Source organism: Mus caroli, chromosome 11 (assembly GCF_900094665.2).
Source record: "Mus caroli chromosome 11, CAROLI_EIJ_v1.1, whole genome shotgun sequence".
Lineage (NCBI taxonomy): Eukaryota > Metazoa > Chordata > Mammalia > Rodentia > Muridae > Mus > Mus caroli.
In genome coordinates, this window is record NC_034580.1 from 67439189 (window position 1) to 67449558 (window position 10370).

Consider the following 10370-nt stretch of genomic DNA (forward strand, 5'->3'; position numbering starts at 1 on the left):
TTTGGTTTTTCGAGACAGGGTTTCTCTGTGTAGCCCTGGCTGTCCTGGCACTCACTTTGTAGACCAGGTTGGCCTCGAACTCAGAAATCTTCCTGCCTCTGCCTCCCGAGTGCTGGGATTAAAGGCGTGCGCCTTCTCCTTAGTGTAATTTATGAAAGCTCATTGTATTCCTTATTATGCAGCCTTTACTTACTATTGTATAAGGAGGGGCACATTCTCTTCTTGATTCTAACTTTTATTAGATCTTTCTGGCAAAACTACTAAAACCATCTCCTTAAAATTGAGTCAAATCAAGAATGCTATAAAATCATTAATTCATCTAGACAGCATTAATTTATGAAAGTTCATCTTCATGTTGATCTGCAGGAAATTTGACCACTAGGGAAGAATGATGCTCAGGAGTCATTGGGCTATATAATAGTGGCAAGAAAGGCACATCAGCAGCGAGAAGCAATCCTAGGACAAAGTCTCTGGGGCTGTGCCCATCACAGCCATGCAGAGTACTGGGCCATCTCCAGGAATCTTATTTGTTTTCCATAGCCTTTCCTAGAAGGCTTCTGTCAGTCAGTATTTAGAATTTTAGTAGGTTTGTACCTGTGTGAGATGGTGAATGTTCATTTGTTTCAACATGGTAATTCCATTCCCATCACATGTCTTGGGACGCTCTGTGGATCATGCTGACCTCAAACTCAGATACCCACCTGTTTCTGCCTCCTAAGCACTAGGATTAAAAACCTTTGCAATGGAAAGTTTTTTTTTAAAGGATTTATTTCATCTTTTTTATTTTTAAAATTTGTTTGTGTGTGTCTATGTCTATATTTGTGTTTGTGCATGAGAAATTTGGAGGCATCAGATTTTCCTGGAGCTAGAGTAACAGTTGTGAACTACTTGGTATGGGTTCTGGGAACCTAACTTAGGTCCTCTGCAGCAATAATATTTGCTCTTAACTACTGATGGCTAGATAAATTTCTAGCCTGATTTATTTTTAGTATGTATGTGTTTGTGTATTGGTAAAGACATTTGTTCATGGGGACATAGGAAGACAGATTTCCCTGAAGCTGGAGTTAACATTTGGTTGTAGGCCTTTCAGTGTGAGTACTGAGAACCAGGAGTGTACAAGGGTAGTATATGCTCTTAACTGCTGAGATCTCTCCTGCTGCACTGTAGAGTAATTTGTATTTGTGTATCTCTATTTATTTGAGACAACATCTCACTGTGTACACTAGGCTAGCCTGGAACTCACAGCAGTCTATCTGCTCTGCCTCCTAAGTGCTAGGATTAAAGGCTTGTGCTACCATGTCCAGTTATATGTATATCACTTGACAACATGTTATATATCTTAAACATATATAGTAAATTTCTTCTAAAATTTTAATAGGACCAGGGGATGGCTCACTGAGTAAAGGCATTTGTGCCAAACCTAATGACCTGAATTTGATCCCCAGATTTCACATATTAGAAGGAAAAAACTCACCCCATCAAGTTGTCCTCTAATTTCTACATATGCATCATGGCATGTGTACACACACACACACACACACACACACAAATAAATGGAATTTTAAGAAATGTTTTTAATAGATGTACCAAATTATTTATATTAATATTGTTATCTTATGTTACATTGTTATCTTATGTTACAATGTCTTTATAATTTTTAACTAAATGTGGAAGTGAATGGAATGGACTTAAAACATGGTTTTCAGAAGTTCACCTAAAATCGTATTGTATTAGTACTTGCTTAATCGCTCTTGAAAATGAGGTTTAAAACAAAAGTTTTTATTGAACTCGGCTGTTAGTAAACTATTGCAAGAATTATGAGATGGAGATTGTCAGGGTATTAAAATGGGACATTGGTCTTGGAGTGTAGCTCATTGGTAGCTGGGAGAAGTGATGGACTGTTAAATCATTTCAGGCAGTGGTTACAGATCTAACAAAGTAGTTGTCGTATGTGTGTGTGTGTGCTGTTTTGAATTGGGCTAATACATAAGGTGCCAAGGCTGCCTAACATTTAAGCAGTGCTGTATAGCAAGAATAGGCGTGATCTGGATTTAAGAGAACAGATCTTTCTGTTGTGAGTGAATTATCTTTTGTATTTTTTTTTAATGTGTTTTTGAAACAAGGTTTTTGTACAAAGCCTTAAGCTATCCTAGAACTCACTGTGTAGCCGAGGCTGGCTTTAAACTCACAAAGCTCCTCCTGTCTGCCTTCCAACTACTGGGATTAAAGAGACACACCACCACTGCCGCTCCACAATGAATGGGTTATCTTTATGATAATTTCTAAGGTTTAACTTGAAGCCTTTAGTTCTCCCTTGTAAGTGCAAATAAACAAGCATAAATGCAGATGTGTGGGTCCATGCCATTCACAGCTAGAATACAAAGGCCTGTGTGGAAGGAAGGTCTCTCTCTTCTGTGAGGCTCCAGTCCCTGTGGGCACACTCAGAGCTGTGGCGTTTCCTCTTCAGAATGAAATCTTTTGAAACTCCGTCTCTCTAACCACCTGTAGAGAAAAATAGCATAGTTTCCAAGAGCCATTTGATTATGAAAGTGTTTTTCATAAAATGTGTGGAAGTAACTCTACAGGCATATAGATTACAAAGATTACAAAAGATAATAAAAATTTGAAAATTATTCACATTCGTTTGAAAGATATTAAGAGTAAGCTAATATCTTGATACTTCAGTTATGAGACTCATGAAATGTACTTTGTTGCACTATCAGTGACATTCTGGTCAGGGCTACATGAGACGCTGTTGTTTAATGGCCGAGTGTATATCTGTCTCAGGGAATATACTGTGTGCATTGGAAAAGAGAATGTACTGCAGTTGCTGGATGTAGTGCTTTGCTTATTTACAGTACTGAGGGTTGAACTCAGGGCCTCTCAAATGCTAGGTAAGTGCTCTGCCGCTGAGCAATGCCACCGTCATTTTTATTGTTTATTTTGAGGTGGAGTCTTGCTATATTACCCAGGCTGAGTTAGAGCTTACTATATTGTTTAGGCTGATCTTCAACTTGTCATCCTCCTGTCTAGAATTTATACTATATAATCCAGCACTGTCCTGAGAGCTGGGATTATGTGTGTGGACCAAGACCAGGTATATTGAGCGTTCTTTAAATACCATTATGTCAAGGAGGCTGATTGTTCAGTGTTTCTGGATGAATGTATGTGTGTGTGTGCATTTTTTTCCTTTTATGCTAGCTTATCAATTCTTTAAAGTTTAGTATTCCTATTTACCGCAATCCTGGGATAGTAATTTTACCTGGGTTGGTGACATATTCATGTAATCCCAATGCTTAGGAGGCTGAGGTAGGAGGGCTATGAGCTCCAGGCCAGGCTGGCTGGGGCTGTCTTGACATAACTTTGTCTCAAAAATCAAAAAGAAAGTAAAATGAAAAAATTTCACTATTGTTACTACATTATTAAGGAAGACAAAGGAAAAAAGAAACAGCATTATTTGTTTTTGACCCACCCCTGTCAGTTTGGTTGTTTTAGCAGGCTAATCTGCTTTAAGTACATCAGGTGTTCCGTTCTATTCAACATCACTCCCTTCAACTCATCCTTCTTACTGTGCATAGTTGTAATAAAAGGCTAGTCAGAGCTGGTCTGTTGTTGCCTAGTTATTAATAATGTATTCCTAGTCCTTATTGTGGTTTTCTTTGATAACTAAGAATTGATTATGGTCTCCCAGAAACCTCAGTGAGCATCACAATAATTTAACAGACTTGTTAAAGTGCCTGAGTGGGCTTGAGAGTTAAACTCTGTTAGGAGTCTGCTTGCTCAGGACTACTCTTGGAGAACCTTTATGCAAACTGTGACTTTAACTTGTCTTGAACATCACTTTCTATATTTTGACCGAGAGCTGATTTAATAGAAATAACAGTATAGGGTAGTTTGTTTGCTTGTTTTGTTTTTTGAGACAGCATCAAGTAGTCCACCTTGGCTTAGAATTCACAGTATATAGTCAAAGATGACCTTGAACTTGATTCTTCTGCTTCCCAATTGCTAATATTACAGGTATGTACCACTACACCCGGTTTTATGTCATTTGGGATCAGCCCAAGGCTTTTTTTTTTTTCTTTTTTTTTCCTCCAGACAGGGTTTCTCTGTGTAGCCCTGGCTGTCCTGGAACTCACTCTGTAGACCAGCCTGGCCACGAACTCAGAAATTCGCCTGCCTCTGCTTCCTGAGTGCTGGGATTAAAGACGTGCGCCACCACACCCGACTGGGCCCAAGGCTTCTTGCATGCTAGTCAATCATTACTAGCTAAGCCACATCCTCAGCACTAGTTTTAGATATCTTAAATGATTATTTTTATAATAAACATCTCCTGCAAGTATAGTTTTTAACTTTAAAAAATAAACAAATAATATATTTACTAAGTAAAAATCAAAGTAAAAGAAAAATCATGAATTATGCTTGAGTTCATATTTTCAGGTTCATGATTGATTGATTCATTGATGAATAGACAGAGCCAATCAATGAATGTATAGTATATTTAGATATACATGTATTTACACAATGGTACATTTATACTCTCAAATACATGAAGCAAAAATGAGATCCAGCTGTAAGGCATTTTCTCAATTAGTGATGGGGCGGGGCTCTTGTGCGTGGTACCATCTCTGGGCTGTGGTAGTCTTGGGTTCCATAAGAAAGCAAGCTGAGCAAGCCAGGGGAAGCAAGCCAGTAAGTAACATCCCTCCATGACCTCTGCATCAGCTCCTGCTTCCTGACCTGCTTGAGTTCCAGTCCTGACATCCTTTGGTGATGAATAGCAATGTGGAAGTGTTAGCTGAATAAACCCTCTCCTTCCTAACTCGCTTCTTGGTCATGATGTTTGTGCAGGAATAGAAACCCTGACTAAGACAATAGCTCAGTGGAGCTCTGACTGCTCTTCTATAGAGAATCTGGGATTGACTCCCAGTAAGCACCCAATGGGATACAACCGTCTGTAACTCTAGTTCCAGGGGTCTAACATCCTTTTCTGGTCTCCTTAGGCACCAGGAACATAATTGGCACACAGCCATACATGCTATGCACATAAAAAAAAGTCTTTTTAATCACGAGTACTGCAAATAAGTGATTAAAAATGAGTAAATAGGCCAGGCAGTAGTGATGCACTCTTTAATACTTGCACTGAGGAGGCAGAGTAAGTTCTAGGACAGCTAGGGCTATAAAGAGAAACCCTCTCAAAACAAAAACAGCAGAACAAAAACAAATCCTTTGAGATACAAAAAAATGTACTATGTACATTTAAATATGTATTTGGTTATTGGTAAATTTTACTGGGTGCTTTTATTTTCATGGATCACTTATTTATATACATTGCTCATATTTCTATTAGGTATCTATTTTCTTGTTTTATCTATAGGCTCTTTTATTAGAAATTCTGCTGAGCATGGAATTGCACACCTCTAATCCTAGAACTCAGGAGGCCTGGCAGGTGGATCTCTGAGTTCGAGGCTAGCCTGCTCTACGGAGTGAGTTCCAGGAGAGCTACGGATACAGAGAAACCTTGCCTAAAAAATTTTTAAAAAAGAAGAGGAAATTTCATTAATTTTTTTTTAATGTTTCAAGTATTTTTGCCTCTGTGTGTGTGTGTGTGTGTGTGTGTGTGAGCGAGAGAGAGAGAGAGAGAGAGAGAGAGAGAGAGAGAGAGAGAGAGAGANAGAGAGAGAGAGAGAGAGAAAGAACAATTAAACCCAGGTCCTCTGGAAGAGCAACCAGTGCTCTTAACTCCTGAGCCATCTTTCTAGCTTCGACTGTTACCATTTTCAATGGCTGTATTGTTAGGAAGTATCTACCAGAGAAGATCAGCTAACCTACAATTTTACTGGGTGTTTGGGACCTGAATGCAGTTCCAAGCCTTTCTCAGAGTGGGAGTTTAAATATAAAAAACATATCCTGGGTTGACATAACCTCAGTTAGCAAGAATAGTTAGAAGCAGAGTTACAGAAGTCAGAAAGCAAGGTTAATACATTCATGGACTTTACCAGAACTGTAGGTCTTTGTTTTTGTTTTGGCAGGTGTGTTGCTGCTTACATGCTAGGTTCCAAGGCCTAAATGGCACTTCCATCATGGCATTAGTCATGTTAAGGTCTGGGACCCTGTTACCTTGTATTTCCTTGAGTTAGGTGTACCATAATTTACTTTTCTAACCACAGATTTTAGGGTTACTTCTAGAAGGCCTAAGTGTGTCATCTACTTTCTTTCTCTAACTAGATGCGAATCCTGAGGTGACAATGACAATGCTTCGCTGGATCTATACGGATGAGTTAGAGTTCAGAGAGGATGATGTGTTCCTGACTGAATTGATGAAACTGGCCAATCGCTTTCAGCTCCAGCTCCTTAGGGAGAGGCAAGTCACAGCAGATGCATTCAAGTCCCTGCAAGGTGGTGGCAAAGCTTACTTGTGCCAAGCTCTGGGAAAGCAGCTTCTGCCATGTGATAACTGCTGGGGTTCTTTAAAGGTGGTGTAGGAGAAGCTGCTTTCTCTGTAGCTTTGTGTTACTGGTAAGCTCCATTTTGCCAGTGCTGTTTGTTCTCACTATCTTCTACTGTTTGTTACCTCAGAGTATGTGATGGTGTAAATTAACCAATAGAGATGGACGAATAGAATCCAGCCTCCAGATTCTTGACCTTGCCTTTCATTATACTACATTTTGGTCAACACTCCCTTTTGGAAGCACTTTAGTACTTAAATTCAGTACTTTTTGGTTCAGTAGGTTTTGTAGCTAGTATCAATAAGGGCTTACTTCATTGAAGCTAGCTGCTTTTTTAGGTCCCAAGGAGCTAGCATGATATGTTTTTATAGTGCATTTTCTTTGTTCCTCTCTGAAGTTAGCATTTTAGAACAGTAAGAGACAAAATGTTATCAGATGGTGCCAAGCAGAATGCTGTCTGTGTGCTGTGGCTGTGTCTCTTGGTGACCAGTGTGGTTGATGTAATCGTCTTACAGTACTTCACCATCTCCTTTTCTCTTGGGTGTGTGGGGAAAAGAGGCCCCTCTCCTGGGTGGTTTCAACCATGTGTTGCTCATTCAGTCTATTTGTTACTTGTTTGCCCTCCCCCAGGAGATCAAAGAGAGACTTGGCTACCAGGAGCTCCTTGCTCTTTTTTTATTGTGAGGGGGTTTTCCATTAGGATTGCCCCAGAACCTCACAGAATCCATAGACCGAATCTTTCCAACTACCTATAAGTTATGAGGGCCTGAGAACTGTTTTAATATCTAATTTAAACATAGACGGGTCCAAGGTATTTAGGATTAGATAATTAGCACAACTAACTTTATTATTGAAGTCCTCTAGTTAATTATTGTTTGTTTATTGAGGTTTTTAATTACATAAATATGAATTCATACTAATTTTAATTAGATTGTTTATATCTTTACCCCCAGATATCCTCAGCTTTCTCATTGACTATGTCATCGGACTTGCTTATGAAATTGCTTTAATGTTCTAGGATTGGTATAGGTAGTTGTAAATGGTATAATGGATCCTTTAATTAATCCTTTATTGATTGCTTAAGCCTCTTGATTATCAACATTACCAAATGCTCAAATTTGTTCTGTTGATTGTGGATATTAAGTTGTTTTTCATGGCTTTTTAAAAGAGCTGGTATGGAAGAGACCAAGACTGGAGTGAATGCTGTCTTTTAATAAGGTCACAGAGTGCCCACTGCTGTCAGGAAGAGAAATGACACATCTAGGATATTAAGTCAGCAGGCTCTGGCAAAACAATGCAGTTCTGTGTGAAGTCAATGCCCTGATTTCTGTGATAGAGAGGTTCTGATGGCTTGGAAATATTAATAATGAATTTGATCAAAAAGAGGGTGTAGTAACAATTTTGGAATTTTGGTTTCTTTACAGAAATATTATAGGAATATGTTTTCAATCCCAGGTGTGGGATATGGGGCTGCTTCGGCAGCTGTCTACAGTAGCTGACTGTGATTTTGTCAGCTGCAGATAGTTTCTGTGTTTGTGTGACATTTGCAAATCTGGGTAGTTTTCAGAGATTATATAAATGCTAGGGGCTCCAAGAGGTGGTGTAGGTTGTTTGTTTTTTGTTGGTAGTTGTTGGTTGATGCTGGTGGCAGTTTAAGTATTCTTACGCAAAGAAGAAAGAGGCAGAGGAGGAGAAGGAAAAGGAATAAGTGGAGGAGGAGAAATAATAATTAGAAATCATAACTGCAAAGATCAAATTTGCTTCAAGGAACTCAGTGCCCCCAATCAGCAAGAAAGTAGTCTAATGACCCCCAACTTTATTTAAGGATCTCTTTTCTTCCCTCGCTATTTTTTCCCACTTATCTAGTGTTTAGGGATTGGAAGGTGAAAGAAAAGGAGTAGAGAAGGGTAGAAAGAAGAGCCCACATAGTAGCCAAAGACCAGGTACAGAAGGGCTTTTTTTGTAATATCAGAAAATTCTCTTTGAAAAAGTGTATGTATTAAAATGACTATTTTCATTGATTATAAATATGGGTATAGTATATGCAATTTGGAAAACAGAATTATATAAAGAAAAAGTAGGTTCACCTACAACCCAGCCATTGTTCATCTGTGTATTTTTCTTTAAATAGTTATCACATCTCACATATATGGGTCGATCTGAAAGGGATTGGTGGCACACACTTTGAATCCCAGCACTTGGAAGGCAAAGAAAGGCAAATCGCTTGTGAGTTCAAGGTCAGCTTGGTCTACAGAGTAAATTCCAGGACTGCCAGGGCTATACAGAAAAACCCTGTCAAACAAAACAAAGCAAAAGCAAAAACAAAAATGAAAGAAAACCAGACAGAAGTTTGTAGGGTCCCTGGTTTATACTTTAAAAATCAGATGTATGGACTAGAAATATATGGCTCAGAGATGAAAAGTCCTTGTTGCTCTTGGAGAGGACTCAGGTTTGGTTCCCAGAGGCTCACAGCCACTTTTGACTTCATTTTCTGGGGCTCTGATGCCCTTTCCTGGCCTTGTGGGGCTTTTGAAAGCACATGGACTCACATAGATAGACATGCATATAAGAATAACGAATAAATAAATCTTTGCTGGGCATGGTGGCACATGCCATTAATCCCAGCACTTGGAGGTAGAGAAAGATGAATCTCAGAGTTTAAGTATAGTCTGGTCTACAAAGAGAATGCCAGGCCAACTAGAGTTATATATGGTGAGCTCCTGTTTCAAAAAACAAGATAGATTGCTTTGTGCTTTTGTATGCTTTGTGGATATCAAATTTTAAAAAATATATTAATAACAATATTTTTCCTCCAGAGGATAACTAGCCTGTCTTTCTATTTTCAAATAGAAACTATGAGGTGAGAACTTAATAAAATTATGTGTTCTTGCCAGGCAGTGTTGGTGCATGCCATTAATTCCACCAACCTGGGGTCAGAGGCAGATGGATCTCTGAGGTCGTAGCCAGCTTGGTCTACAGAATGAGTTCCTGGACAACCAGGGCTTCACAGAGAAAAACCCTGTCTCAGAGAGAACAGGAGAGGGGGTGGGGGTGAAGGGGAGAAGACATGTATTCTTTTGTTGTATAAATCATGTCAGTTACTAGTTACAGTCTTATCCATATGACAAATGGCACTCGGGGGGTCTAAATGAGTGGAAATGAACTGTGTTCAAGTCATCCCTTGGCAGTAAGAAGGAAGACTATGATTTTCAGAGTCCAGGCCACTGTCTGTACAAGTGTGTAAAGTAAGTGCTCTGCAGATGTGACTTGGAATCCTTGCAGTCCTATGAGGTGGGCCACCTGCTGCTAAGACAGACACTGTTATAGCAAGACTAGTTTCATTTGTCACATAGCAGTTTTCTCCTGGAACACTTAATTCCATAGCTGTGGTCAGGTCACAATAACTTTGTTACCCTTTCTTGTGATATGCAGTGTACTTGGAGACTCCAGTGATACAGAAAGGTTTGGGAATATGCTGTTTTAGTTTTTGAGCTAGTGCTACACAGTATAGCCAATGCTACTTTTGTAGCCCAGGTTTTCTTCCAACTCTTGTTGGAAATCTCCTTGCCTCAGCCTCCCAAGTATTGAGTGTTGCGGCCCGCCCGCGGTCCACAACACGAACGGTTCAACTGAAAATGGCAGTTCCCTGCAAAGAGAGGAAACTAGACGGGGCGGAAGAAACAATGGAGTCAAGACAAGACTCTGATCAAGACTCAATTTAATATTTCCAGACACCCAGTTTATAAAGGAAGGGGGAGGGAACCCAATTTCCCGCCAAGTAACTCAGGGTCCAGTAGCAGGACGAACACGTGTGTGACTCCAGGCAGCAAAGGCAGGTTCCAGCAGTGGGCGTGGCAGGACGAATGAGCCGGTAGCTCCACCCTTGAGCAGGCAGGTTCCAGGCTGGGGGAAGGGAGGCCACAT

The 10370-nt window shown here is 39.8% G+C and overlaps 1 protein-coding gene across 1 annotated transcript in view; it reads left to right on the forward strand.

Moving 5' to 3' along the window:
* Ankfy1 (ankyrin repeat and FYVE domain containing 1) overlaps positions 1 to 10370 on the forward strand; it is a 77074-nt gene that overhangs the window by 24415 nt on the left and 42289 nt on the right. The window contains exon 4 of the mRNA XM_021175577.2: positions 6226 to 6361. Coding sequence (XP_021031236.1) covers positions 6226 to 6361 — 136 coding nt within the window. The remainder of the gene's footprint in view (positions 1 to 6225; positions 6362 to 10370) is intronic.